Raw genomic sequence first — 27722 nt, forward strand, 5'->3', positions numbered from 1 at the left:
GCCTTTGGGGGGCCTAGCATCATGGGGGCCCTAGTTTGAGAGGGCTCCAGGTTGATGTGGGGGTGCCAGACTGATTTGGGGGAGCTAGAGTCCTGAGGGTCAGTGTGACCAGGACACACAATCTGGGGGTTCAGGAGCACAATCTTTGAGGGGGTCTCTGCAGCCCCTTGGTTCTCACAGAGGGGGGCTGTCTGTGGCTCCGTGACGGGCATGTCAACTAGTGGGGTCCCAGGCCCACCCCCTGCGTGGATGTTTACATATTTATGGGGCTGTGGTGCGGGGGGGGGGGGCAGCCTAGGCGCCTGGGAACCCCACTGGGCCCCCGGCCAGGCCCCTCGCCCCCAGGGAGGTGTGGTGTTGGGGGTCAGTGTTACACCCCCAATTCCAGCCCCCAAGTTCTGTGTATTTATAACAATAAAAGCACTTTGTTCCCTAATGTGTGTGTGGGTTTCCTCGGGGGCAGAGAACCCAGGAGTCCTGCCCACTCCCCTCCCCGAGCGAGGGGGAGAACCCAGGAGTCTGGGCTCCCAGCCCCCACCAAAGGGCCAGGGTCGCCCCCCCCCCACGCCTGGGAGCGGGGAGCCTGCGGCCCCAGCTCCTGCTGCCCCCTCCCCTCAGCACAGCCCCCCCCATGCAAGGTTGGGCCGCCCCAGCGCTCAGCCCGGACCCCCCCCCCCAGGTTAGCCAGGCGGGGGAGGGGGATTAGCTGGGGGGGGATTAGCGGGTTAATCCGGCTGCACCTGCTGCCTTTAAGTGGCTTGTCTGTAAACAGGCTGTGGGCGGGCGGGGGGGTAGCAGGACAGAGACAGCAGCGCCCCCCCCCCCCGAGAGGTAAGAGCCTGGGAGCCCGGACGCCTGGATTCTCTCCCTGGCTCGGGGATGGCAGTGGGGACTGGTGGTTAGAGCAGGGGGCGGGGGATTGGGTGCCCGGACGCCTGGGTTCCCGCCCGGCTCCAGGAGGGGCGGGCCCGGCAGGTGTGCGGCTCTGGCTCCCGGATGCGGGTGGGGCCGGAGACACCTGAGCGGCCGGAACCCAGGACCCGAGAGGTGACCCCCGGGGGGAGGGGCTGGGGGGGGTTCCCGGCGGGGAGGTTCAGGGGAGGGGCTGGGGGGGGTTCCCGGCAGCCAAGGGAGGGGGAGTGAGACAGGAGCAGAGGAGGCTAAAGTCCAAACCCTGCGGCTCTATCTGCTTATCCCCACCCCGAGGGAACGGGGGGGGGGGTGGCTGGGAGCCCGGACGCCTGGGTTCACTCCCGGAGCTGGGAGGTGGGGGTGGGGGCTGGGAGCCCGGACGCCTGGGTTCACTCCCGGAGCTGGGGGGTGGTGGCTGGGAGGCCGGACGCCTGGGCTCGCTCCCGGATCTGGGGCTAGTTGGGTGGGCGTGGGAGGGAACTAGGACTCCTGGGTTCTCTGCCTGGCTCTGGGAGGAGCGTGGGGGCTGGGAGGCCGGACGCCTGGGTTCGCTCCCGGATCTGGGCAGCGCTGGATACTTGCGGTTTCTGGAGTCAGGCCAGGACCCTGCCCCAGCTGGCTTCCCCCTCCAAGCCACCCGCTCCCCTTACGCCCCAAATTCCCACCCACTCCCCCTCCCTCTTTCGGTCCCCTGCCACCCTTTTGAGGCCTCTGGCCCAGCCCCATCTCCCTTCCCTGACGCCCTCCCCCACACCCACAGCAGGCAGCGGGAATGAGGGGCACCAGAAAACCGGGAGGGGGCAGAGCCAGGAGCGGCACGAGGGTTTTTGGCGCCCCAGGCGGGGACCCTTCCAAGCTCTTGGTCGTTGGTGGCAATTCTGCGGCGGGGGGGCCCTTCCGTGCTCCCGGTCTTCGGGGCACTTTGGCGGCGGGTCCCAGAGAGAGTGAAGGACCTGCCGCAGAATTGCAGACGACAACCCAGAGCGTGGAAGGACCCCCCGCCCCCGAATTGCCGCTGAGGTCGGCAAAATGCCGTCCTCCCAAATTCTGAGGCCCTAGGTCGCCTAAATGGAAGCGCCAGCCCCGGGCAGGGCTGGGCTAGCAGGGGCTGTGGGTCGGGCGTGAGGGGCACCTGCAGAGCTGGGGGAGGCCAGGGCAGGAGCTGCGGGTCGGGAGTGAGGAGCACCCGGCAGGGCTGGGCTTGCAGGGGGTTGCGGGTCAGGAGTGAGGGGCACTGGCAGGGCTACGGGGGGCAGGGCTGGGCTGGCAGGGGCTGCGGGTCGGGAGTGAGGAGCACCCGGCAGGGCTGGGCTGGCAGGGGCTGCAGGTCGGGAGTGAGGGGCACTGGCAGGGCTACGGGGGACAGGCCTGGGCTGGCAGGGGCTGCGGGTCCGGAGTGAGGGGCACTGGCAGGGCTGCAGGGGACAGGCCTGGGCTGGCAGGGGCTGCGGGTCCGGAGTGAGGGGCACTGGCAGGGCTGCAGGGGGCAGGGCTGGGCTGGCAGGGGCTGCGGGTCAGGAGTGAGGGGCACAGGCAGGGCTGGGGGTGGCCAGGGCTGGGCTGGCAGGGGCTGCGGGTCGGGAGTGTGGAGCACCAGCAGCGCTGGAGGTGGGGGGCAGGGTGGGTCTGACATTACTGTATTTGCTCTCCCCGTGTGGTTTGTTCCATCCCACGATTCGACTCCTCTAAGAAGGATCCAGATCAGTGCGGCCCTGTGAGCCGGGTTCTAGACATTGCAGGGATTGAGCTCAGGGTTCTAGACTCCACTGACCTCTGGAGCGGCCACGTCCGGGGATCTGAGGAAACAGGATGAACAATCCAGATCTAGAGCAGGCGGGTCCCTGATCCCACCACGTTCTAGACTCCACCAGGTTCCAGAGCAGGCCCTAGGGAACCTGCGCGTTGCTAGAGGAACAGAAAAGCTCCAACCCCACCCCCACGGTACTGAGCAGTGATGGATCTGGACCGTGCTGGCTTCTAGAGCCTGCAACCATCCTTTGGCCTGTTACACCATGAGGTGGAGTCATCAGATGGGAGAACGGGGTTCTAGATTATCCCAGGTTTCTAGCACCCAGTTCTAGATCTTTGGGGGGGGGGGTCTACCCTGGCCACGCGGGTACTGAATTCCATGTGTGTCTAGATCTGGGTGGTCTAAGCTGGAGAGGAGACCCAGGCACAGGCCAATCTAGAATCACATTCTTGTTGATCCATGACAGTTGGAGGGACCAGACACTGAGCTGCTCTCTCCAGTGCTGAATCCAGAGCCCTGAGGATCCAGAGCCTCACAACGATCTAGAGCAGACACGGCTCTAGATGCCATCAGGTTCCTGAGCTGACACCTGCCAAGCTGACAAGTGTGGACTCCAGAAACACCAGCAAGACCTGCTCGGTTCTGGAGCCTTCGCATCCCTGGGAGCTGGTTCTAGATCCTGCCTTGCTCTAGATCGGTTGGACCGGCGAGCTGTGGGTCTAGAATGCAGCCGGAGGGCTCCAGAGCGGGCCAGCCCAAAGCAGGGAGCCCCGGAACCCCTCTGAAGTTCTAGATCAGGTTCTAGACCCCCATGGAGGACCAGAGCGACGCCTGCCGGCTGTGTGGCTCCCAGCTGCAGGGCAGCCAGCGCCGGTGGCTCTTCCACCGGGCACCCCAGCGCCCTGACTTGCGGGTTCTGCTGGCCCACGTGTGCCGGGAGGCACCACGCCGGGGGGACGGCCGGGGCGAGTTCCTCTGCGGGAAATGCGCCCAGGCGCTGGGGCGGGTTTTCCGCTTCGACACGGTGATTGCCCGGGTGCAGGCGCTGTCCCTTGAGCGGCTGCGGCACCTCCTGGAGGAGAAGGAGTGTCTGGCCCGCTGCCTCCGGCACCTCCACGCCCACCGCAGCCCCACGGGCAGCCTGCCCCCGAGCCCGGCGGGCGCCCCCCAGCTGCCGGACGGGCCGTACCAGCAGCTGCTCCAGGAGGACATGGCGCTGGCCGGGTTTGAGTGCTGGGCAGAGCCGGGTGCCGGCGGGAGCCCCTGCCAGAACCGCTGGTGTCCCGGCTGCCACGGGCTGCGGGTGCCCGACGCGGATTATGAGTGGGTGTGTGGGACGCCGCGGCAGCTCGGCGCCAGGTCCCCAGCGCTGCCCCTCTGCCGGGACAAGTCCCAGAGCATGCCCCTGGTGCTGCACGCTGGCCTGGGGGGCAGCGGGGGGCACGGCGGGTCCCTGCGCTCCCTCCACTCCTGCTCCCTCCTGTCCCTGGCCAGCCTAGCAGGGCCGGAGCTGCTGGGGGAGGCGCTGCGGGCGCTCAGGGGCATCGGCCGGCGGGCACTGAGGGTGCCCCGCGGCAGCAGGATCCCGGTGCTGGTGGGGAGGGCAGCCCCCTCGGCCCCCCCCAGGGAGATGGAAGAAGGAGAGGAAGAGGAGGAGGAGGAGGAGGAGGAGGAAGAAGAGGAAATTGATGACTTCGTACCTCTAGGGGTGCAGGTAAGAAGGGAATGAGGAATAGAACCCAGGAGTCCTGGCTTCCAGCCCCCCCCAACCCACCAGCCCCCACTCCCCTCCCAGAGCAGGGAGAGAACCCAGGAGTCCTGGCTCCCAGCCCCTCCTGCTCTAACGACCAGCCCCCACTCCCCTCCCAGAGCCGGGGAGAGAACCCAGGAGTCCTGGCTTCCAGCCCCCCCTGCTCTAACCCACCAGGCCCCACTCCCGTCCCAGAGCCGGGGAGAGAACCCAGGAGTCCTGGCTTCCAGCCCCCGCTGCTCTAACCCACCAGGCCCCACTCCCGTCCCAGAGCCGGGGAGAGAACCCAGGAGTCCTGGCTCCCAGCCCCACTGCTCTTGCCCACCAGCCCCCACCCCTAGAGTCTCTGGGAGATGTTGGGGTGCCTCCTTCTCGCCATTCTCCTTCCAGGCTCTGGGGGGGCACCAGCTCCGACGCCGGGAGCTGACGGGGGCTGTTGAGGGGCTGACGGGGAGGCTGGCGGCCACGGAGGAGAAGCTGAGGAGCCTTCAGGGGAAGACGGGGGGCTGGGCCCCTGAGGTATGGAATTGGGGGGGCAGCACCCACAGCCCCACCCTGCCAGGGCACAGCACCCCCTGCTGGCCTCACCCCGTCTCTGCAGCTGAGCACCCCCCGCCTCACGTCTCTTTCCCGCAGGACGCCGGGATCCCCTCTGCGCCGGAGGAGGGGCCGAGCCGGGAGGGGCTCCTGGGGGTGCTGGCCCAGTGTCTGCACAGCAAGGAGGCGGCACTGCAGGTAGGGGGGGCACGGGCAGGATGGGGGGAGCAGACCCCGGGCTCAGCCCCTAACACTCCCCCTCTGCCCCCCAGGACTGCCTAGCCGCCCTAGAGAGCCTGGCCCCGCCGGGGGCCGAGCCGCCCGCCCCGGAGAGCCTGGCCCCCCATCTCTGCCGGCGGCTGAAGGAGCGAGACCAGGTGCTGGAGGTAGGAGCCCCCTGGCCGCACCCCTCCCTCGGCTCTGCCGCGCTCCCTTCTTCATGGGCGGTGGGGCCGGCTCGGTCCCCGTCTGTCCCCCCCCCCAGCCCAGCTCGGCCCCGCGTGTCCCCCCCCAGCCCGGCTCAGTCCCCGTCTGTCCCCCCCCAGCCCGGCTCAGTCCCCGTCTGTCCCCCCCCAGCCCAGCTCGGCCCCGCGTGTCTCCCCCCAGCCCGGCTCAGTCCCCGTCAGTCCCCCCCAGCCTGACTCACCCCCACATTCCCCCCCCAGCCCGGCTGGGTCCCCGTCAGTCCCCCCGCCCCCAGCCTGGCTCAGGCCCGTCTGTCCCCCCCACGCCCGAATCACCCCCACATTCCCCCCCAGCCCAGCTCAGTCCCCGTCTGTCCCCCTCCGCCGCGCCCCTGACTGCCCCCTCTCCGCCCCCCAGCGCATCCTCGCCGATCACTTCTTAGAGCGGGGCCGCCTGCAGGGGGCGCTGCGGGACAAGGACCAGGACCTGGGGCAGCTGGCGGCCGCGCTGCGCACCGGGGAGCAGACCCTGCACGTAAGGGGGGTGGGGACCCCCAGGGCTGTGGGGGGGGATCATCTGGGATTTCCCACACCCTCCCCAGGGGAGTTCACCCCAAGATCTTCCCCCAGGGACCCCTGCCCCTCTGCCCCATGGGACAGGCTGGACACCACAGAGCCCCCTTTCCCCATGTCATATACACACCCCCATTCCCCCTGCCCACCCTACCCAGGGAGGGGGGGTTCCCTGTGGGGTATACACCCCCATTCCTCCTCTGCCTGCATTTACTGGGAAGGGGGGTCCCTGTGGCATATACACCCCCATTCCCCCTGCCCAGGGAGGGGGGCTCTGTGTCCCCAGCTCCCTCCCCACACACCCTTTGGGGCGGGGTCTCCAGGCGCTGCGCGAGACGCTGGAGCAGAAGGAGCTGGAGAGGGCACAGCTGGCATCGCTCTGTGCCATGGCCCAGGACGCCTGGCGCCGGCAGGACCAGACCCGGGCGCTGGCGCTGAAGGAGATGGAGGAGCTGGTCGCTGCCCTGCAGGCCGCCCTGGCCAGCAGCAACAAGGACCTGGAGGTAGGGAGCCCCCTCCCCCGGCCCACATTGGCCCTGAGGCCATGCAGAGCCGTGGGTGCAACCGTGAGTCCAGCTCCGGCGTTCCCAGGGCAGGAGCCGGGTATAACACGTGGTGCAATGATTCATTCCCGCCTGCTGGCTGGTCCCAGCTCGTCATTCCCTTGGGAATTCAGCGCCCTCCGCCTCGCCGATAGGTGATGGCTATAGCACTGGTTACAACAATGGCTGCGCCTGCCTCAGTTTCCCCAAGGCAGCTGCCACACAGAACACCAGTTGGAACAATGTTTTACTCAGGGGCTGGGTCCCAGCTGAGCTGCTCTGCTGAGGTCGATCCTGCTGGGCAGCTGCGGGTTAGACCACCAGGCGCGACAGCGGCTCCCAGGCCTGCCCCCCTCCCACCTTGGCTTGCAGGGCGGGGGCCAGCCAGCCCATCAGGCGCAGCCAAAGCTCCCTCCCCGACCAGCCCCAGGCGGCGTCTCGTTTGCTCCCTGCCGGGTCGGGGCTGGAACCTCAGCTGCACGTGTCCCTGTGTCCCGGGCAGGGGCCGTGTGCCACACCGTGTCTCCCCCCCACAGGTGCTGGCCGAGTCGCGGGCGGCCCCGGCCCCGGTCCCGGCCCCGGCGCTGCTGCAGCGGCTGCGGGAGCAGGAGGGGCTCCTGGCCGAGGCGCTGGCCGCGCGGGCCCGGCTGGCTGCGGAGATGGAAGCCCGGCTGCAGGGGGCGCTGGCGGCGCAGGTGGCCGCAGAGCAGCAGCTGCAGGTGAGGGACGGTGGGGGGGGGGGTCGGTGCTGGTGGAGGGGGGCAGGGCTGGGGGGCAGGAGGTGGGGCACGGCCTGGAGCAGGGCTGGGGACACTATCATGGGCAGACGTGGGGCAGTAATTCTCATTCCCCTCCCACCCCCCAGGATGAGCTGCGTGGCTGCACCCGGGCGCTGGCCGAGCGGGCGCGGGAGGCGGGGGCCCTGCGGGGGCGCCTGGCCCAGCAGGAGGGGGCGCTGGCCGCGGGAGCTGCCGCCCTGCTGCGGTGCCGGGCGGAGCTGGCCCGACTGCGGGGGCTGCTGGAGGAGCGGGACCACGCGCTGGCGGTGAGAGGGGGTCCAGGCTGGCAGGGGGGCAGCGGTGGGATGGGAGGGACCCCACTAGCACCACCTAGTGGCTGCAGCCGCCCTGCACTGGGCTGCTGGAGGAACTGCCCCGGGGCAGGTTTGGCACCACCCGGTGGCTGCCATGGGAACTACAAGGGCTGGCTCAGCACTGCAATGAGTTGTGGCCGGTCTCGGGCTGATCTCGGGGGTTCCCCCCCATCACAGAAGGCTGCCCGGGAGGCGGAGGAGAAGGACCGGGTGCTGCAGAAGTTGCAGGCGGGCTGGCTGCAGCGCGGGGCCGGGGGCATGAAGCAGACGCTGTGAGCAGAGGAGGGTGAGTGGGGGTACCTGGCAGAGGGGGAAGGGGGGAGAGAAACCACTGGGGGGTGAAGGGGAGGGAGCAGCTGGGGGAGGCAAATCTCTCTCCTGGGCTACAGCTCAGCTCTGCCTTGGTCTGTGTTGCAGATCTGGGGTCTGGCATGTGGGGCCAGCTCTGCCCCCCACCAAGCCCCCACCGGAGATGGGGCCTGTCAAACAGATGGCTAAGGGTTAATGTCTCTTTTACCTGTAAAGGGTTAAGATGCTCAGTGAACCTGGCTGACACCTGACCAGAGGACCAATTCGGGGACAAGAGACTTTCAGATCTCGGTGGAGGGAAGGCTTCCTTTGTGCTGTTTGTTTTGTTGGTTGTTCACTCTAGGGGCTAAGAGGGACCAGACGTGCAACCAGGTTTCTCTCCAATCTTCCTGAAACAGTCTTTCATGTTCAAAATAGTAAGTACGAGCTAGAAAAGGTGGATTCGGCTTATGTTTGTTTTCTTAACTTGTGAACGTGTATTTTGCTGGAAGAATTTTTACCTCTGTTTGCTGTAACTTGTATCTTAGGCTAGGGGGGAGGGAGTCCCTCTAGTCTATGTAAGCTGAAGACCCTGTAAACATTTTCCATCCTGGTTTTACAGAGACAGCTTTTAATTAAGAAAGAAAAAGTAAAAATTTTCTTTTTTAAGAACCTGATTGATTTTTTTCCTTGTTTAAGACCCAAGGGGCCTGGGTCTAAACTCACCAGGGGATTGGTGGGGGGAAGGTTAATTCCTCTCTGTTTTAAGATCCAAGGAATTTGGATCAGTGTAGCCTGTCAGGGTAACCCAGGGAGGGGAAAGTCTGGGAGGGGGAAGGGTTTATTTCTCCTTGTTTTAAGACCCAAGGGGTTTGGGTCCGGGGTCCCCCAGGGAAGGTTTTGAGGGACAGGGAGTGTACCAGACACTGGAATTTCTGGCTGGTGGCAGCGCTATCAGATCTAAGCTAGGAATTAAGCTTAGAAAGGTACATGCAGATCCCCACTTTCTGGACACTAAAGTTCAAAGTGGGGGAAATACCTTGACAGGGCTGCTGAGCTGGAACTGATGGGGTGCTGCAGGGGGATCCTGGCTCCTCCAGCCCCAACTGTGCCCAGGAGGAAGCACTTCGCTTCGCTTGAAACTGACTTGGGATGGGGGCCGGGGGGAGTGTTCCCCATGCTCGGGGCGGTTTCTGGCCCCACATGGCCGGCTGGCTGCATTTCATCATGGTTCCCAGGAGGGGGCGCTTCCTGGGCCAGCAGGGATGCTCTCATCACTGTGGGGTGCTGCCCTGCCCCCACCTGCTTTGGATTAATTAACAAACTGTAGAGAAATCTCTGTATTAACTATCTCTATAAATCTTTATAACGTTGCATTGTGTTATTTTGTATTAAGTATCTTTCTGACATTGCATCTGGCATGATGTTATCTTGTATTTCATATGACTTGGCACTGTGCCTCTTTATTTTCATACAACTTTGTATTAGATCCCGATATAGAAAATTGGTAGAAAACTTTGTATCAAATGTTATAGCCCCTAAGGATAGTATAGTTAAAGTAAAAGAAACGTGTGTTTTTGCTAGAAGTAGAATAAGATCTTCCCCCCACTCTGTAATCAATTGCTCTATTGACTGAATGAGGTGTGAATGAGTGAGGCTTGGAAGACACCCACCTCCAGACAGCTACAACCGTTGAAGAGGGAATGGGAGCCAGAGCAAAGGACAATACAACTTGTCAAGTGGGCCCAATAAAGAAGAGCAGAAATATTGACGGCCTCAGGGATTAGAAGCAAGCACCTTCTTTAGAAAACACCCTCTTAAGCAGCATTGGGACAACACCCAAAGACCAAGGGACACAGACCCAGATTTTGAATCTGGTCTAGATTTGCATAAGAGGGAAGCTGCTATAAATGCGAGGTGTCTTGCAGAAGGACCCCGGGTCTCGTCTTGTCACCACCGGAGCATCGATCCGGATCGGCAGAAGCCCGGCTGCACCCCTCCCCCATCTAACTCAGCTGGCCAGTGCAGTTAAGGGGAGCAACTAGTTGGTAACAACAGCAAGACGGAGTGTGTTTGTGTCTGTATGCATGACTGTGATATATATCTCATATGCATATCAGAGTATTAATGGATACCTGTATTACTAATAAATGTGGTGTTTTGCCTTAATCCCCCAGAAAAGATCCTGTATAGTACTTTGAGTACAACAAAACCAGCCCCATTAATCAATAAATCTTTAATAAAATCTCTTCTCCTTCCTACATAATGCCCTGGTCTCTGTGGAGAGACACCCTGAGAGGTTCTAGGTACAGCATTTCCGTGGCTAAGCCACTGGGGGAAGGGGGGCGTTGGTATATAGGGGGAGATGGCTCTTGATTACAGTAATTCCTACAGTATGTGGCATGGCCTGGACTGGCCATGGACAGGAAGTGGGCCTGGGACTGGAGGATGTGGGGGTTGGAGAAGTAAAATGGGGGGGATGGCACACAACGTGGAGGAACCAGGCTGGAGACGCGGTGGCCTGGACTACGGCCCAAGCCCCCCCAAGTAAAATGGCTGACAGGAAGTGGAGTTAATGTGACGGAGTTTGGCTGCTGTCACTTCAGTAGCAGGCCCAGGCTACAATATGGCCCACAGGAAGTGACGCCATCGAGCGGGAGGTTGGCAGGGCTGAGGGAAGGGTGCAGGCCTACACTACAATATGGCCCACAGGAAGTGATGCCTGCGAGGGGAAGGTTAGCAATGGTGGGAAGGGAGCAGGCCTACGCTACAATATGGCCCACAGGAAGTGACGCCATCGAGCAGGAGGTTGGCAGCAGGCCTACGCTACAATATGGCCCACAGGAAGTGACACCATCAAGGGGAAGGTTGGCAATGGTGGGGGAGGGGAGCAGGCCTATGCTACGATATGGCCCACAGGAAGTGACACCATCAAGGGGAAGGTTGGCAATGATGGGGGAGGGGAGCAGGCCTACGCTACAATATGGCCCACAGGAAGTGACGCCATCGAGCGGGAGGTTGGCAATGGTGGGAAGGGAGCAGGCGTACACTACAATATGGCCCACAGGAAGTGATGCCCGCGAGGGGAAGGAACCTGCAATGCAAGATGGCCACCGGGCAGGGGGGCGAATGGGGGGCCCCCAACAGGAAATGGAGTGATGGGGGAGGGGCAGTGCCCCACACTTGGGGGGGGCTATTTCGTCCCCGCCTTCTTGTTCTTCTTGTTGAGGATCTTCATGAGGGAGGACGACATGTAGTACGGCTTCTCCACCGAGCCGTCGTTCCGCTCCAGGTCCTCCACTGGGGGAGACAGAGACAGCCGCGGCTCAGCCCCACGCTCAGCGCCGGGGGGCAGGGCGGGGCGGGGCGGGGGGCACTCACGGAAGCAGAGGAAGAGGGTGTCCACACACATGCTGTAGACGCTGAAGAATCCCTGGGCGATCAGGTAGGCGCCCACCACCACCGTCTGCAAGGGGGAGATGGGGGTCAGCGGGGAGGGGGCAGCCCAGATCCTGACCCCCAAGGGATGCCAGCCCAGATCCCGGCCCAGGCCCCAACCCCCAAGGGTGACCCCTCCCTAGAGCTGAGATGCCACCACCCCAGGTCCCAGCTCTCACCCCCAAACCCAGACCCACACGACGGGGGGCACATACCAGGATGGGCAGCCAGTAGTAGTTGAGGGAGGGCGAGCGGAACTGGGGGTCGGAGATCTGGATCTGGCCCGAGAAGAAGAAGAACCCCAGGACCCCGACGCCCCCCACCACCAGCAGCTTCCCAAAGAGCAGCAGCAGGTCAGTCACCTTGTCCAGCACCACCACCCTGCAGGGAGGAGAGAACCCAGGAGTCCTGGCGCCCGGCCCCCAGCCCCTGCTCCCCTCCTAGAGCCCGGGGAGAGAACCCAGGAGTCCTGGCACCCGGCCCCCAGCCCCCGCTCCCCTCCTAGAGCCCGGGGAGAGAACGCAGGAGTCCTGGCGCCCGGCCCCCAGCCCCCGCTCCCCTCCTAGAGCCCGGGGAGAGAACCCAGGAGTCCTGGCACCCGGCCCCCAGCCCCTGCTCCCCTCCTAGAGCCCGGGGAGAGAACCCAGGAGTCCTGGCACCCGGCCCCCAGCCCCTGCTCCCCTCCTAGAGCCCGGGGAGAGAACCCAGGAGTCCTGGCGCCCGGCCCCCAGACCCCGCTCCCCTCCTAGAGCCCGGGGAGAGAACCCAGGAGTCCTGGCACCCGGCCCCCAGACCCCGCTCCCCTCCTAGAGCCCGGGGAGAGAACCCAGGAGTCCTGGCGCCCGGCCCCCAGACCCCGCTCCCCTCCTAGAGCCCGGGGAGAGAACCCAGGAGTCCTGGCACCCGGCCCCCAGCCCCTGCTCCCCTCCTAGAGCCCGGGGAGAGAACGCAGGAGTCCTGGCGCCCGGCCCCCAGCCCCCGCTCCCCTCCTAGAGCCCGGGGAGAGAACCCAGGAGTCCTGGCGCCCGGCCCCCAGACCCCGCTCCCCTCCTAGAGCCCGGGGAGAGAACCCAGGAGTCCTGGCGCCCGGCCCCCAGCCCCCGCTCCCCTCCTAGAGTCGGGGAGAGAACCCAGGAGTCCTGACGCCCGGCCCCCAGCCTCCGCTCCCCTCCTAGAGTCGGGGAGAGAACCCAGGAGTCCTGACGCCCGGCCCCCAGCCCCCGCTCCCCTCCTAGAGTCGGGGAGAGAACCCAGGAGTCCTGACGCCCGGCCCCCAGCCCCCACTCCCCTCCTAGAGCCAGAAAGGGGACCCAGGAGTCCTGGTGCCCAGCCCCAGAACCCAGGTGTCCGGTTACCTGACGATGTTGCGCATAAGCAGTTTGAAGGCGTTCTTGGCGGAGGTGCAGAAATTCTTCCCGTAGATCGCGATCTGGGGGGGTGACAGGGACACCCCCATAATGGGGGGAGAGAGACATTCCAACTCTACTCCTCCAAACCCACCGAGACCCCTCCCCCTGCTCCCACCCCCGGGACTCCCCCAAACTCGCCCCTTCCAGGGACCCCTTCTCCCCCCAGGCCCCCACTCAAACCACCCCAGGGTCCCCCCTGGTAGGATGGGCAGCTCTCTCCTTTCACCCCATAGCATGGGACCCCTCAAACTCTTCCCCCCAGAAACAGCCCCTCCAACAGCCCAGGGACCACACCCCTCCCTTCCCACAAAGCCCACACCCAGGAGTGCAGCCCCCCAGCACCCACCCCACACACACCAAGAAGGCTCTGCAAAGGGATCTCCCCACACACCCCAGTGATCCTGCACAGGGTTCCCCCTATGCCCCCCCATCTCCCCATATCTCATAGCCCTGTATCCCCCCAGGGCCCCGCGCTCCCCACCATGATGTAGGCGTTCCTGTTGAGGAATTTGATGAATTTCTCCAGGCACCAGAAGCAGCATTTCAGGCAGCAAAGCAGGCAGCGAGTGAAGGGGTTCTGCGCTCCTAGGGGGGCAGGAGCCAATCAGACACCCCCGTGCACCCCCAGCCCCCTGCCAGAGCCCCCCCATGGGGGAAGAGCCTCCCTCCACATCCCCAAGCCCCCAAAGATCTCCAGGGCTGGGGGAAGGCCAGGATATTGGGATACAAGGCCAAGGGGGATTCCTGAACCCCAATATGTCTTGGGGTCCCCAAACCCCAAGTTGGATCAGAGACTGGGGATATGGCGAGATATTGGGTACAAGGAAAATCAGCGTCTCTCATTGCAATATTGAGGTCTCTGAACCCCAAAATGTCTCAAGGGTCAGGGGAAGTGAGGGGCATCCCCCTTTGGGACTGGCCCAGCTATGAGCCAACAAGGAGCAAAGTGGGGGTGAAGGTGGGGTAACAGGCAATTTTTGGGGGGCAGGGTTTAGGCATTGGGGGGACACAAACACAGGGGGGTATACGCACTGAAATGGGGAGACGCTGCACACAGGGTGACGGCTCTTGGGCCAGACCCCAGAATTTGGGGTGCTTGCAGAAGGGTTCACTGTCTGGGAGGGCCCCATTGGGGGGGACTGTTGAATGTTGGGGGGTGAGGATCCCAGTTCGGAGGCACAGCTCCACTTTGGGCGGTGGGGGGAATCCTGGAACAAACCAGTGCAAAATCGGGTGGGGGTGTCAATATTTTGAGAGTGAAGATTTCCACGGTGTCACGTGTTGGGGAGGAAGCAGAAATTTGGGGTGCAGGTCGCATGGAGCAGGGCCAAACGTCAGGGTGCTCAAAGACATGTGGAGCGCTCTGGGGTGGGGTCAGATTCTGGTAGACCCCAAAGTGCAGCTGTGGGGCGGACAGGGATCTGGGGGCAAGGGTGAAGGGCAGGAAGTTAAGGAGGGCAGCTGGGAAATGGGGGTGCAGGCATGACTCCCCCCAGGAAGGGGAACCCCACCTTTGAGTTTGTGGTCCAGGTATTCCAGGAGGATGCGGATCAGCTGGACGATGGTGAGGATCAGGGCCCCGAAAGCCAGCGACCCCGTGTGGTACCTGCAGGGAGAGGCCCCCGGCATGGGGGTGGGGGGAAGAGTTAGTGAGGCAGACAGAGCAGTAGAGAGAGAACCCAGGAGTCCTGGCTCCCAGCCCCCACTCCCCTTCCAGAGCCAGGAGAGAACCCAGGAGTCCTGGCTCCCAGCCCCCCTGCTCTAACCACCAGCCCCCACTCCCCTCCCAGAGCCGGGAGAGAACCCAGGAGTCCTGGCTCCCAGCCCCCCTGCTCTAACCACCAGCCCCCACTCCCCTCCCAGAGCCAGGAGAGAACCCAGGAGTCCGGACTCCCAGCCATGTCCCCTTCAGAAGATACAGGCAGCTTCTTACACTTATCTGCATAGCTAATGAATATGGATGGTATAATTTACATAACCCAGCCCCTAATTGCATCCTGCTCCTCCCCTGACGGACACAGCCGCAGGTGGGGCCCCGAAATCAGACCCCTGAGCCCAGGTGTCCGGCTCCCCTCATTTGCATAGGCAATAAATCCAGCTCATTTGCATCATCCCTTCCCTCTGGAGCAGGGGGCGGCACCAGGGCACCGCGTCCTCCCGGGTGGGGCAGCCACCGAACCGTCAGCGAGAGGTGGCGCCGCCGAAATGCGGCAGGAATCCGGCGACGTTTCGGCAGATGCTCCGGCGCCCGCCAGGGACCCTGCTCTGGAGGCTCCGGGCTCTGAAGCCAGCTGGGGGACCCAGGCGTCCGGCTCCCTGCAGCATGGGCCCGGCAGGAGGGACGGGGGGCCAGCAGGAGGGATGGGGCCTGGCGGGGGGGCTCACCGCAGCGTGAGCAGGAAGGCGCTCCCCACGGCGCAGGAGAGGATGGGGGGGTGGGGGGCCGGCAGGGGGCTCACCGCAGCGTGCGCAGGAAGGCACTCCCCACGGCGCAGGAGGGGATGGGGGGCCGGGGGGCCGGCAGGGGGCTCACCGCAGCATGCGCAGCAAGGTGCTCCCCATGGCGCAGGCGGGGACGGGGGCCCGGCGGGAGGGACAGGGGGGCTCACCGCAGCGTGTGCAGGAAGGCACTCCCCATGGCGCAGGCGGGGATGGGGGGCCCGGGGGAGGGCTGGGGGGCCGGCGGGGGCTCACTGCAGCGTGCGCAGGAAGGCGCTCCCCACGGCGCAGGAGAGGACGGGGGCCTGGTGGAGGGGACGGGGGCCCGGCAGGGGGGCTCACCGCAGCGTGCGCAGGAGGGGACGGGGGCCCGGAGGGGGGGACGGGGGCCCGGCAGGGGGGCTCACCGCAGCGTGCGCAGGAAGGCGCTCCCCACGGTGCAGAAGGAACGAGGGCCGGCGGGAGGGACAGAGGGGCTCACCGCAGCATGTGCAGCAAGGCGCTCCCCACGGCGCAGGAGGGGATGGGGGGACGGGGGGCTGGCGGGGGGGACGGGGGGCCCGGCGGGGGGGCTCACCGCAGCGTGCGCAGGAAGGCGCTCCCCATGGCGCAGGCGGGGACGGGGGCCCGGCGGGGGGCTCACCGCAGCATGCGCAGGAGGGGACGGGGGCCCGGCCGGAGGGACGGGGGCCTGGCGGGGGGCTCACCGCAGCGTGCGCAGGAGGGGACGGGGGCCCGGCGGGGGGCTCACCGCAGCGTGTGCAGGAGGGGACGGGGGCCCGGCCGGAGGGACGGGGGCCTGGCGGGGGGCTCACCGCAGCGTGCGCAGGAGGGGACGGGGGCCCGGCGGGGGGCTCACCGCAGCGTGCGCAGGAGGGGACGGGGGCCCGGCGGGGGGCTCACCGCAGCGTGCGCAGGAAGGCGCTCCCCACGGCGCAGGCGGGGACGTCGCGGGGCTTGTCCCGTGCCCAGTAGTAGGAGGCGAAGGCGCCGGCCAGCACGCACTGCCCCAGCGCCAGCGCGAAGTTGGCCGCCCACAGCAGCCCCAGCGCGTTGTAGAGCTGCAGGTTGAAGAGGTTGCGCTGGTAGAGCCCCTCGGCGTTGTACTTGTAGAAGGTGCAGCCGGCGGCCGGGCAGGGCTGGTAGCGGGAGGCGTTGAATGTCTGCGGGGCCGAGGGAGAGCGTGAGCCGGGGCCGAGCCAAGAAAGGAACCAGAGACCCCCCCCGCCCCCGGCGAGGGAACCGGAGAGACACACACCCCCCCCCGGCGAGGGAACCGGAGACACACACACCCCGCCCCGGCGAGGGAACCGGAGGGACCCCCCGCCCCCGGCGAGGGAACGTGAAAAGGCCCCCAGAGGAATGAGATGGCGAGCGCCCCGGCGGACAAAGGAAGCAGAGAAGGAAGGAAGGAAGGGGAGACCGGCCAGCGGAGGAAAGGAGGACACGGGAGAACCGTCCGATAAAGGAATGACGGCGACACGGGCCAGACAAACGAAGCAGCTACAGGAATGAAGCAGGGACGAGGGAACAGGGACCCGGCAGAACGAACAAACGTGGGACGGAGAGAAGGAGGCGAAGGAACGAGAGGCCCTGAGACCGGCAGGAGAAAAGGAAGGAGGGAACGAAGAAACAAACGACAAGAACAACGACGGGGCACCGGAGCCCCCGGGGAAGAGGCGGCCGAGGAACAACCGTGGGAAGAAGGAACGAGAGGCCCAGAGACGCGCCTGGGCAGACGCCCGAGCGCGGCTGAAGCCACAGGCCGGAGAAGGGACCCGACGGCGGCTGGCAGGGAAGGAACCAGCGAGAGCAGAACGAACGAGCCGGGAGCGGGAGCCTGAGAGCGAAGGAGGCAGAACCCAGGAGTCTGGTGGGACACGAAGGGAGAAGCAAGGTCACCCCATGGCCCCCCCAATTTCAGCTCCGCTACAGGGCCTAGAAGTCAGGACTCCTGGGTTCTCTCCCCAACTCTAGGAGGGGAGTAGGGGCTGGGGGGTCAGAGCACGGGGGGGCTGGGAGCCAGGACTCCTGGGTTCTCTCCTGGCTCTGGAAGGGGGGTGGGGGCTGGTGGGTTACAGCAGGGGGGGCTGGGAGCTAGGACTCCTGGGTTCTCTCCCGGCTCTGGGAGGGGAGTGGGGGCTGGTGGTCAGAGCAGGGGGGGCTGGGAGCCAGGACTCCTGGGTTCTCTCTCCTGGTCTCTCACCAGGGGGTTGCAGGTCTCGTTGCCCGAGATGCCGGAGCACCTGGGGTCACTGGAATTGCTGCTAGTGACACGATACAAGGGAGTCCCGGACGTGGCCAGATAGCTGGGGGGGAGCAGTCAAGGGGAGACAACAGGAGCATACGGGGCCTGGCCCCTCTGGGGGGCAATGGTTCCCACCCGGCCCCAGGGCAGGGACTGGCTGGCTCGGGGGGGTGGGGAATGGGGCAGGGGCCTGGCCCCTCTGGGGGGCGCTGGCTCCCACCTGGCCCCAGGGCAGGAACTGGCTGCCTCGGGGGGGTGGGGAATGGGGCAAGGGCCTGTCCCCTCTGGGGGGCAATGGTTCCCACCCGGCCCCAGGGCAGGGACTGGCTGCCTCGGGGGGGGTGGGGAATGGGGCAGGAGCCTGGCCCCTCTGGGGGGCTTTGGACCCGACCTGGCTGGGGGCAGGCAGGGGGCGGACGGGGCAGCCGTGGGGCCCAGAGGATACAGAGCCGTCATGGCCCAATAGGCCACACAGATGAGCAGCAGGAGGAAAGTGACCAGGGGGTAGAACAGGGTGGACATCATGTAGCTGATGGCTCTGGAAGTGGAGACAAAAGGGGGACCCCATGTTAGTTCCTGTTTTGGGGACCCCCATAGTCCCCCACTCCCCATTGAGACCTAGAGCTCCCTGCACCACTGCCTACCAGACCCCTGGGCCCGTCTAACCTGGCATCCCGCCTGCTGGAGATCAGGCCTAGCTCACCTGGCCTCCTCCCCTCCCCCAGGCCAGACCCACAGGTCCATCTGGCCCCATTTCCACCCCCCACAGGTCAGACCCCTGGGGCCCTCCTGCTTTTAACCCTTTCTCTCTCCCCCCAATCATGTGTCAGGCAGTTCCACAGGTTAACACATCCCCAGTTCTGCTCTCCCCCCTACCCCCTCATTAAAGGGACAGGAGCCAGGGCTGTTAAGGTGTCCCTGGGAGGATCAGATCCCCAGTTCCTCCCCCCAAGGGGCTGCCCTGGCCCCCCTGGCCCCCAAGGGGCTGCCCTGCTCCCCCCTCCTGGGGCATGGGGTGATGACTCACCGGCTGGACTCCTGGATGAGCGCGATGGCGATGAGGATGCGTTTGCGGAGGAAGATGAGGAGGAGGAGGAGGACACCTTCCACCACAGCCAGGATTATCACTGGGGGGGCAGAGACATTAGGGGGTGGCACAGACAGGGCTGGGGGCTGCTGGGAGAGAGATGGGGGCCCCCTACTTCAAGAGGAAACAGATTTGGGGCACCCCACTTATTAATGAGTCAATAAAGACCCCCACATTCCCACAGTGGGATTTACTGACTCCCTAAAATGAGGCACACCCTCAAATTCCCCCAGCAGAAGGGAGGGACCTGGACTGAGGCAGAGAACTGGGGTGTTGATCCAGCTCCCCCATTTCCACAGGGGGCCCCAGGCTCAGCCAACCCTGCAGTTTAGGGGGGTCCAGAAAGCCTCCCAATTTATGAAAGGCAACCGGATTTTAGGGGTGTCAGGGATGCTCCCCAAGGAGAAAGGGACAACACCCATGTTTTTAGGGGGATCTTTCTAAAGGGGTCCCACATTCAGGCAGCTGCATTCAGAAATCCCTGAATTTCAGGGTGCTGAAAGTTGCCCCCCAAAGTGAGGATGTCCCAGTGGTTTAGGAATTCAGTGACATGCCCCTAAATCAAGGGGGAGGCTGAATTTTGGGGACAGCAAGGAAGCTCCCCGGGATTAAAGGTGCATTCCCCAAATTTAGGGGTCAGCACAGCAGCACCCTGTGTTTGGGGGAGTTTATCCCTGCTCCTATAAACCCCCCCAGCAGAGCCCCAGGGGTTTTGAGGCCCACCCAGCAGAGCCCCAGGGGTTTTAAGGGCCCCCCCAGCAGAGCCCCAGGGGTTTCCAGGGGCCAGACTCACGGGCCGCCAGCCACGTCTCCTGCACGTTGGAGTAGACGCTGAGGTTGGTGGTGAAGCCAACGTTGCTGATGGTGGCGCCAGCCGTGCGCAAGGTGCTGTACTCCCGCCAGCAGTGGTAGATCCCTGGGGGGGAGATGGGGTCACATGGGGGACACGGACTCCAAAAGAACCCCCCCAGCCTCTGGACTCCCCCCCCCGAACTCCCCATGGGCCCTGGTGCCTGCCCCCCCCCAGTACAAGCTCCGGGCTCCATCTCCTGGGAACGCTGCCCCCCGACCCCCCAGGACAACACCCCCAGGCTCCCCCCACCCCACACAGCCCATCCCCTAGCCCCACCCCCAACCTTTGCCCCTCCCTCCCAGGCCCCGCCCCCACGCACCGTAGGCCGTGACCGCCAGCACCCCGAGGATCAGCACCCAGACCAGCACCCCGGCCACCAGCCGCAGCAGCAGCAGGAAGAGCAGACTCAGCACCATGGCGATCAGCAGCCCGCTGGGGGGTGAGGGGGAGAGTGAGAACCACCGCCTGGACGCCTGGGTCCCATCCTGCCCCTGCCCCCCCCCCACCAGCAGCATCACCCAGACGCCTGGGTCCCATTCTGCCCCTGCCCCCCATCACCAGCAGCGTCACCCGGACGCCTGGGTCCCATTCCGCCCCTGCCCCCACCACCCCTACCACCAGCAGCGTCACCCAGACGCCTGGGTCCCATTCCTCCCCTGCCCCCACCACCCCTACCACCAGCAGCGTCACCCAGACGCCTGGGTCCCATTCCTCCCCTGCCCCCACCACCCCTACCACCAGCAGCGTCACCCGGATGCCTGGGTCCCATTCCACCCCTGCCCCCACCACCAGCAGCATCACCTGGACACCTGGGTCCCATTCCCACACCCCCACCCCTACCACCAGCAGCGTCACCCGGACACCTGGGTCCCATTCCCACACCCCCACCCCTACCACCAGCAGCATCACCTGGACGCCTGGGTCCCATTCCCGCACCCCCACCCCTGCCACCAGCAGCGTCACCCGGGGCCCGTCACTCACATGAGGATCCAGTACCAGCTGCTGGCAAAATCCTCGAAGATCTTCATCCCGATGTCCTTGGCGTTCAGAGACTTCACGATCTGCCTGGGGGGCGAGACGGAGTGAGGGAGGTGGGGCTAGCAGGGGGCTGCGAGTTGGGGGCCCCAGCAGGGGGGGCCCCAGTTGGGGGCCCCAGCTGTGTGTCGTGGGGAGGGATCCCAGCCGGGAACGGGGGGGGGGAGCTGCGGGTTGGGGGAGGGGCCCAGCTGGGAACAGGGGAGGGGAGCAGGAGGCTGTGGGTTGGGGGGCCAGGCGGGTCCCAGCTGGGAAAGGGGGGGTCCCGGCTGGAAGGGGGCAGGTGGGTCCCAGCTGGGACAGAGGGAGGGGGCTGGGCAGGGAGGGCTGTGGGGGCCAGCCAGAGTCTCAGCTGGAAGGGGGCTGCAGGTGGGGGGGGAGCGAGATGAGGGAGGGGCCCCGGCTGGGACAGGGGCAGGGGGCAGCAGGGAGGGACCCCGGTGCTCACTGGGCTCCGGACGAGATCAGCTCCTTGGTCTCGTTGGGCGTCCGGCCCGGGAGGGTGAAGTTGCTCAGGACGGTTGTGCTAAAATCGGGGAAGCAGCGACTGAAGGCTGGAGAGAGAGCGCAGGGGTGGGTCACATTGGGGTCACAGTCATGGGGGGCTTCAAGGCACCATCAGGGACAGCCCCAAACCGCAGCCCCCCCCAGCCCCTCTAGCTAGAGGAAAATCCTCCTCTGCTGTGGCTGTACGGAGCACAGACCTTGCGACGGGATGTCAGCGAACGCTGGGAACTGGCTGGCGAGATCCGGGGGGGGGGGGTCTGGCAGCAGACCCCCCCCCAGCCTACCCCGGAGACCTGCAGCCCCCCAAGGCGCCGAGCAGGAGCCCCCCGAGCAGTGGGAACCCGGCAAGCAACCCGGGATGAAGAGATGCGAGTGCCCGGGGGTAAAAGGCCGTTTTCTTCCGTTTTCACCGACCCGGGAGCCGGTCGCGGGGTCGGAGCTGGGGAACGACAAGTCGGGAACGACTTGGGGAAGGTGATTTGCTGCGGCCCAGCTGGAGGGTCCCCGAGCCGTTAGCCACCAGCTCTCAGATCTCACGGGGCCGGGGAAGGGCCAACGCAGCTCTAGAGCGGGGAAATCACAGACCCGGCAGCTGCACTTCCCAGCCTGGCGAGAAAATGGGGCCAAAAATCGATCGATTTGCAAACCCCCAGTGACAGCAGCCTGGGTTTGTGCAGAACAAAGTGTGTCAGAGCAGCCTGAGAGCCGCCTGTGACGGGGTCACAAGCCTTGTGCGGAGGGGGAAGCATAGACGTTGTGTATCTGGGCTTTAGCAAAGCTTTTGCTACTGTCTCACGTGACCTTTTCCTAAACAAACTAGGGAAATACAGCCTGGCTGGAGCTGCTAAAAGTGGGTGTGGAACTGGCTGGAAAACCGCTCCCAGAGAGCAGCTCTCAGCGGTTCCCCGTTGGGTGGAAGGACATAACGATTAGGGTCCCGCGGGGATCGGTTCTGGGTCCGGTTCTCTTCAATATCTTCCTCGGTGATTTAGCTCATGGCACAGACAGTCCACTGATAAAGTGTGTGGACGATACCAAGCTGGGGGGGTGGCGAGTGCTTTGGAGGGTAGGGTTCAAATTCAAACTGAGCTGGACAAACTGGAGAAATGGTCTGAAGTAACCAGGATGAAATTCAGTCAGGAGAAATGCAAAGTGCTCCACGTCGGAAGGAACAATCCGTTGCACACACAGTGGGCAGTGACCCCCCGGAAGGGGCACTGCGGACAGGGGGCTGGGGGTCCGGGTGGATCACAAGCTAAATATGAGCCAACGGTGTAACCAAAAAAGCGACCGTCCTTCTGGGCTGTGTTAGCAGGAGGGTCCTGAGCCAGACACGAGCAGTGATTCTGCTGCTCTGCTCCGGCCTCGGCTGGAGGGTTGGGTCCAGTTCTGGGCACCGCGGTTCAGGAGAGATGGGGACAGACTGGAGAAGGTCCAGGGAGGAGCGACGAAGAGGCGGAAAGGTCCAGAAGCCCTGAGCCGCGAGGGCAGGTGGGAAGAACTGGGTTGGTTTAGTCTGGAGAGGAGGCGCCCGAGGGGCCGAGATCACAGTTTTCGGGCGCCTGCACGGTCGTTAGGAGGAGAAGGGAGGTCCCCGCTGAGGCCAGGCCAAGGAGCAATGGGCTTAACTCAGGTTCAGGCTGGACACGAGGCAGCCGGGTGGTTCGCGCTGGAATAACTTGCCGAGTCGCGTCGGGGGGGGTTGTTAAGAGCAGGTTGGCCGGAGCCCTGCGGGGACGGTCTGGAGAACACGGCGTGCAGGGCCCGGACCAGACGCCTCTCTCACTGAGGCTGTTAATTGTATCTGCGCGGGGGGGGGGAGGGGGGGGGGCTGACACAGGGTACAGTTCCCATTATGTCCACTGGCTGGCAACAGAGCACCCCAGGCGATCTGACCACCAGCCCCCACTCCCCTCCCAGAGCCAGGAGAGAACCCAGGAGTCCTGGCTCCCAGCCCCCACTGCTCTGACCACCAGTCCCCCCCCGCCCTCCCAGGGCTGGCAGAGAACCCAGGCGTCCGGGCTCACTTGGCGTGGATGCGATGGTGTATCGAGGGCAGAGCTCCCGGTTCAGAATCTCCGACACCGTCTGAGGAAGAGACATTGAATGTTTGTTAGATCGGGCGCCGAGACCCATCTGGCCACTAGAGGAAGCCCACTGGGCTGGCAGGGGCTGTGGGTCAGGAGTGAGGGGCACTGGCAGAGCTGGGGGGGCAGGGCTGGGCTGGCAGGGGCTGCAGGTCGGGAGTGAGGGGCACCGGCAGAGCTGGGGGGGCAGGGCTGGCTTGGCAGGGGCTGCAGGTCAGGAGTGAGGGGCACCGGCAGAGCTGGGGGGGACACGGTTGGGCCGGCAGGGGCTGCGGGTCAGGAGTGAGGGGCACTGGCAGAGCTGGAGGGGGCAGGGCTGGCAGGGGCTGCAGGTCTGGAGTGAGGGGCACCGGCAGAGCTAGGGGGGCCCAGGACTGGGGGGACAGGGGCTGCAGGTCTGGAGTGAGGGGCACGGGCATGGCTGGGGGGGCACGGTTGGGCCGGCAGGGGCTGTGGGTCAGGAGTGAGGGGCACAGGCACAGCTGGAGGGGGCAGGGCTGGCAGGGGCTGCAGGTCTGGAGTGAGGGGCACCGGCAGAGCTAGGGGGCCCAGGACTGGGGGGACAGGGGCTGCGGGTCAGGAGTGAGGGGTGCCAGGGGCTGGGGGTCACACGCACCAGGCTGGTGTCGGACAGGTTCAGGCTGGGGTTACACCAGGCCTGGTTCAGCACAGCCGCCGGCTTCGCCTCAGGCAGATACCCCGCAGGCGGCACCACCCAGAAGGTGTCGGGGCAGGAGGTGACGCAGACCTGGGGCACATCGGAGAACATCACACAGCAGGGGTCACGTCTAGGAGGGCTAGTGGAAGTGACAGAACCCAGGAGTCCTGGCTCCCAGCCCCCCCTGCCCTGACCCACTAGCCCCCACTCCCCTCCCAGAGCCAGGGAGAGAACCCAGGAGTCCTGGCTCCCAGCCCCCCCTGCCCTGACCCACCAGCCCCCACTCCCCTCCCAGAGCCAGGGAGAGAACCCAGGAGTCCTGGCTCCCAGCCCCCCCTGCCCTGACCCACCAGCCCCCACTCCCCTCCCAGAGCCAGGGAGAGAACCCAGGAGTCCTGGCTCCCAGCCCCCCCTGCCCTGACCCACCAGCCCCCACTCCCCTCCCAGAGCCGGGGAGAGAACCCAGGAGTCCTAGCTCCCAGCCCCCCGGCTCTAACCCACCAGCCCCCACTCCCCTCCCAGAGCCACGGAGAGAACCCAGGAGTCCTGGCTCCCAGCCCCCCTTGCCCTGACCGCGCCCGGGAGAGGACCCAGGCGTCCGGGCCGTACCTGCGTGGTCGGACACTGCAGCCCGTTCATCGCCGCTGCCAGGATGTTGAGGGAGGTGACGCACTGGAGCAGGTCAAAATACATCACGTAGGGTTTGCCCCTGGGGCGAGAGGGCGGGGTCAGAGATGGGGAGGGGGGACGAGACAAGGAGCCAAGGGGGGACAGAAGAGGTGGGAGATGAAGGGAGACAGGGCAGGGGGCAGAGCGAGAGGGACTGGAGCGGGGCGGGGGGCAAGAAGGCTGGAGGGAGGACGAAGGGGATGATTGAAAATGGCAGAAGAGGTGAGAGCCAGCGGCCGCCCCCCATACGCAGCCCCCTAGGGATGACGTGGCCCAGGGAGGGGGGATGAGGTCAAGGAGGCAGTGGGGGGGAATGAGGCGGGGCAGAGTGGGGGCAGGGAGGGGGGATCAAGCTGGGGGGACAGAGGGGGCGAGTGGATGAGGTGGGGGAATGAGGTTGGGGGCAGAGAGGGGGATGAGGCATAGGGGGGCAGAGGGAGGTTCGGGGGGACAGGGAGGGGGTCGGGCGGAGGCAGGTTTGGGGGCAGGGAGGGGTGATGAGGTGGGGATCGAGCTGGGGGGCAGAGAGGGGCGAGGGGATGAGGTGGGGGGTCGGGGGGGTCACTCACGCGTTGCCCCCGATCCCACAGTAGGCGCCGGTCGAGTTCCGGGGGTAAATCATCTGCCGGGGGTCCCCGTAGAGCCAGGCTGGGGGCAAGGGGTGAACTGAGTGACAGCGCAGGTCCCACAGCCCCCCACCTGCCCCCCCAGCCCCACACCGCTGACCCCCAACCAAACCCCTCCCCCAGCCCCCAGGACCCCATTGACCCCCTGCAGCCCAGCCCCTAGCGCCGCCCTGGGGCAATGGGGAGCCCTGACTGCCCGGGGACAGCGCCCCCCGCTGCCCCCCCTCGCTCCCTGCAGCCCAGTCCCTAGCACCGCCCTAGGGCAATGGGGAGCCCTGACTGCCCGGGGACAGCGCCCCCCGCTGCCCCCCCTCGCTCCCTGCAGCCCAGTCCCTAGCACCGCCCTAGGGCAATGGGGAGCCCTGACTGCCCGGGGACAGCGCCCCCCGCTGCCCCCCCTCGCTCCCTGCAGCCCAGTCCCTAGCACCGCCCTAGGGCAATGAGGAGCCCTGACTGCCCGGGGACAGCGCCCCCCGCTGCCCCCCCTCGCTCCCTGCAGCCCAGCCCCTAGCGCCGCCCTGGGGCAATGGGGAGCCCTGACTGCCCGGGGACAGCGCCCCCTGCTGCCCCCCCCTCAGCCCAGCCCCTAGCGCCGCCCTGGGGAGCCCTGACTGCCTGGGGACAGCGCCCCCTGCTGCCCCCCCCTCAGCCCAGCCCCTAGCGCCGCCCTGGGGAGCCCTGACTGCCCAGGCAGAGCCCCCTGCTGCCCCCCACCCTGTGGCCAGGCCCCGGCGCCCGAGGGGGGTCACTCACCCAGGATTCCCACCACCATGTAGCCGGCCAGGAAGACCATGAAGAGGACGCAACAGATGATGTCGGTGCAGCTCCTGGGGGGGCGGAAACCAGAATGAGACATGGGGGGGGACAAACAGGCGCAGCCGGGACCAATAGGGGGGAAGAGCCGGGGGGCGAAGTGGGCACAGAGAGAGGGGAGCCCTGCGGGGGGGCAGAGCTGACAGTGAGGTCCTGGGGGCTGGGCGGGCTGTGGGAATGGGGGGGGGGTCGGGGGTCACTCACCTCTGCCGAATCGGGCCCCGGAATGAGGGATCATGTTTACACTGTTCCCCTGCAGAGAGAGAGCAGTCAGAGGGGGCGTGGCTGGGAGCCCGGACTCCTGGGTTCTCTCCCAGCTCTGGGAGGGGAGTGGGGGCTGGTGGGTTAGAGCAGGGGGGGGCTGGGAGCCCGGACTCCTGGGTTCTCTCCCGGCTCGGGGAGGGGAAGGGGGGCTGGGCTGGGAGCCTGGACTCCTGGGTTCTCTCCCCAGCTGTGCGGGGGGGGGTTATGCAGTGGATCGGGGGGGGGGGGGGGAATCGGACCCAGGTGTCCTGCCTCCCTTTCCAGGAAGATCCCAGGCAGCGAGTGCGAGTGACGCGGGGGGGGGGCGTGTCAAGGTTAGTTGCGGGGGGGTCAGGGCCAGGCCTGATAAGAGCTGAGCCACTAGGAGCAATTAGGAAAGATAAGGGGGGGGGGGCAGGGAGCGGCCAGGACAGCGCCCCCCAGTGGGGAAAACCCCACTGCACCCAGCCCCCTCCCCGGACTTCCTTATTGCCCCACTCGAAACCACAAAGTCCAGCCCCATCCGGGGGACCCCCTGACTCTAGACCAGCTGCGAGCCAGGCTGGAGGAGCTTAACCACCCCATAACCCCCCCCTGCAACCCGCCCGTCTGCACCCCCTACCAGCCCAGCCCCCCCAGCGCTGCCGGTGCCCCTCACTCCCGTCCCGCAGCCCCGCCCCGCCCCCAGCGCTGCCGGTGCCCCTCACTCCCGACCCGCAGCCCCTGCCCCCCCCCAGCCCTGCCGGTGCCCCTCACTCCAGACCCGCAGCCCCTGCCCCCCCCCCAGCCCTGCCGGTGCCCCTCACTCCCGACCCGCAGCCCCTGCCCCCCCCCCAGCGCTGCCGGTGCCCCTCACTCCCGTCCCGCAGCCCCGGCCCCCCCCCAGCCCTGCCGGTGCCCCTCACTCCCGTCCCGCAGCCCCGGCCCCCCCCCAGCCCTGCCGGTGCCCCTCACTCCCGACCCGCAGCCCCTGCCCTGCCGGTGCCCCTCACTCCCGACCCGCAGCCCCTGACATGAGCGGGGGCTGAGCAAGTGAAGGGGGGGCCGGGGCCAGCATGGGGCAGGGGAGGTGAAGCTGGCAGAGAACGGGGGGGGGCTGGGGCAGCGAGGCTGGGGGAGTTACTGAACGGGGGGGTTTCTGGGCAGAACCGCAGCCCCCCCCAGCGGACACCCGGGGTAAGTGGGGGGTCCCCTCTCCAGCACACGGCCCGGGGGTGGGGGCGTATTTCAGCCGCTCTCCCGAAGAGTCAGTCAAGCCCGAGCGGGAGCCCCTGCCCCTGCCCCCTCCTCCCCCAAGGGCCCCCCGGCCGCGGAGTTTGTATTTCCTTGTTCCCCGGGTCACCGCAAACAAACCGGCCCCGCCCGCAGGGCCGGGCCGGGCCGGGCCGGGACTAGGACCTGCCCCGGGGCGGAGGGGATCGGGCTGCCCCGCGAGAAAGGGGTTACCCGGCGGGGGGTGTCGGGCTGCCCCGGGGCGGAGGCGGGCGGCTCCGCGCCGCTGTCCCCCCTTGAGCCCCGCAAACCCAGCAAGGGGTAGAGCGGGGGACCCCCCTTTGGTGCCCCTGCCGGGCTCACACACTCGGGTGCCAGCGAGCCCCCCCCCCCCTCACCGTAGGGCGCCGGGTCCCGCTGCTCCCCCTTGTCCTGGCGCCCCATGGCCGGGCGGGGCGGGGGCACCTGTGGCTGCGGCCGGAGGCTGCGGCTGGAAATGGGTCTGGGGCTGGGGGAGGGGCCGGCAGTTACCTGCCCCCCCGACCCACG

The 27722-nt window shown here is 66.2% G+C and overlaps 3 protein-coding genes and 1 long non-coding RNA gene across 4 annotated transcripts; 3 read left to right on the forward strand and 1 right to left on the reverse strand.

Moving 5' to 3' along the window:
* Positions 1-860: 860 nt before the first annotated feature.
* LOC127033093 (uncharacterized) lies at positions 861-4391 on the forward strand. Its single transcript, XM_050920896.1, has 3 exons — positions 861-1047; positions 3129-4256; positions 4377-4391. The coding sequence occupies exons 2-3, from the start codon at positions 3474-3476 to the stop codon at positions 4389-4391; spliced, it is 798 nt and encodes a 265-aa protein (XP_050776853.1). The 5' UTR covers positions 861-1047; positions 3129-3473.
* Positions 4392-4765: 374 nt separating this feature from the next.
* LOC127033094 (uncharacterized) lies at positions 4766-7338 on the forward strand. The gene is made up of 9 exons (XM_050920897.1): positions 4766-4786; positions 4821-4931; positions 5049-5147; positions 5222-5335; positions 5772-5888; positions 6250-6429; positions 7005-7187; positions 7295-7301; positions 7334-7338. Exons 1-9 carry the CDS (start codon positions 4766-4768, stop codon positions 7336-7338), a joined length of 837 nt encoding a protein of 278 aa, XP_050776854.1.
* Positions 7339-7428: 90 nt separating this feature from the next.
* LOC127032436 (uncharacterized) lies at positions 7429-8707 on the forward strand. Its single transcript, XR_007768830.1, has 3 exons — positions 7429-7513; positions 7739-7847; positions 8087-8707. It is a non-coding gene; the product is annotated as an uncharacterized LOC127032436 (long non-coding RNA).
* A 2246-nt stretch (positions 8708-10953) lies between these two features.
* SLC44A4 (solute carrier family 44 member 4) lies at positions 10954-27660 on the reverse strand. The gene is made up of 21 exons (XM_050919608.1): positions 27572-27660; positions 25923-25971; positions 25659-25732; positions 24849-24927; positions 24220-24319; positions 23569-23700; positions 22893-22953; positions 20807-20912; positions 20305-20388; positions 19643-19755; positions 19264-19386; positions 18411-18510; positions 17829-17921; positions 17342-17444; positions 16039-16298; positions 14208-14302; positions 13178-13281; positions 12643-12716; positions 11503-11668; positions 11231-11315; positions 10954-11149 (listed from the first exon to the last, which is right to left on the reverse strand). The coding sequence occupies exons 1-21, from the start codon at positions 27615-27617 to the stop codon at positions 11043-11045; spliced, it is 2154 nt and encodes a 717-aa protein (XP_050775565.1). The 5' UTR covers positions 27618-27660; the 3' UTR covers positions 10954-11042.
* Positions 27661-27722: the final 62 nt, after the last annotated feature.

Source organism: Gopherus flavomarginatus, chromosome 12 (genome assembly GCF_025201925.1).
Source record: "Gopherus flavomarginatus isolate rGopFla2 chromosome 12, rGopFla2.mat.asm, whole genome shotgun sequence".
Classification (NCBI taxonomy): domain Eukaryota; kingdom Metazoa; phylum Chordata; order Testudines; family Testudinidae; genus Gopherus; species Gopherus flavomarginatus.

What these genes read in the sequence shown, in the direction of transcription:
- LOC127033093 (XM_050920896.1), top strand. Translation starts at nt 3,474, where the DNA reads ATGGAGGACCAGAGCGACGCCTGCCGGCTGTGTGGCTCCCAGCTGCAG.
- SLC44A4 (XM_050919608.1), bottom strand. Translation starts at nt 27,617, where the DNA reads ATGGGGCGCCAGGACAAGGGGGAGCAGCGGGACCCGGCGCCCTACG. An exon ending in CTCATCCAGGAGTCCAGCCG is followed by an intron (nt 17,922 to 18,410) that starts GTGAGTCATCAC and finishes CTCCACTTCCAG; the next exon opens with AGCCATCAGCTACATGATGT. An exon ending in ACGAGACCTGCAACCCCCTG is followed by an intron (nt 16,299 to 17,341) that starts GTGAGAGACCAG and finishes TCGGCCCCGCAG; the next exon opens with ACATTCAACGCCTCCCGCTA.
- LOC127033094 (XM_050920897.1), top strand. Translation starts at nt 4,766, where the DNA reads ATGTTGGGGTGCCTCCTTCTC. An exon ending in TGTTGGGGTGCCTCCTTCTC is followed by an intron (nt 4,787 to 4,820) that starts GCCATTCTCCTT and finishes GGGGGGCACCAG; the next exon opens with CTCCGACGCCGGGAGCTGAC. An exon ending in CCGGGGAGCAGACCCTGCAC is followed by an intron (nt 5,889 to 6,249) that starts GTAAGGGGGGTG and finishes CGGGGTCTCCAG; the next exon opens with GCGCTGCGCGAGACGCTGGA.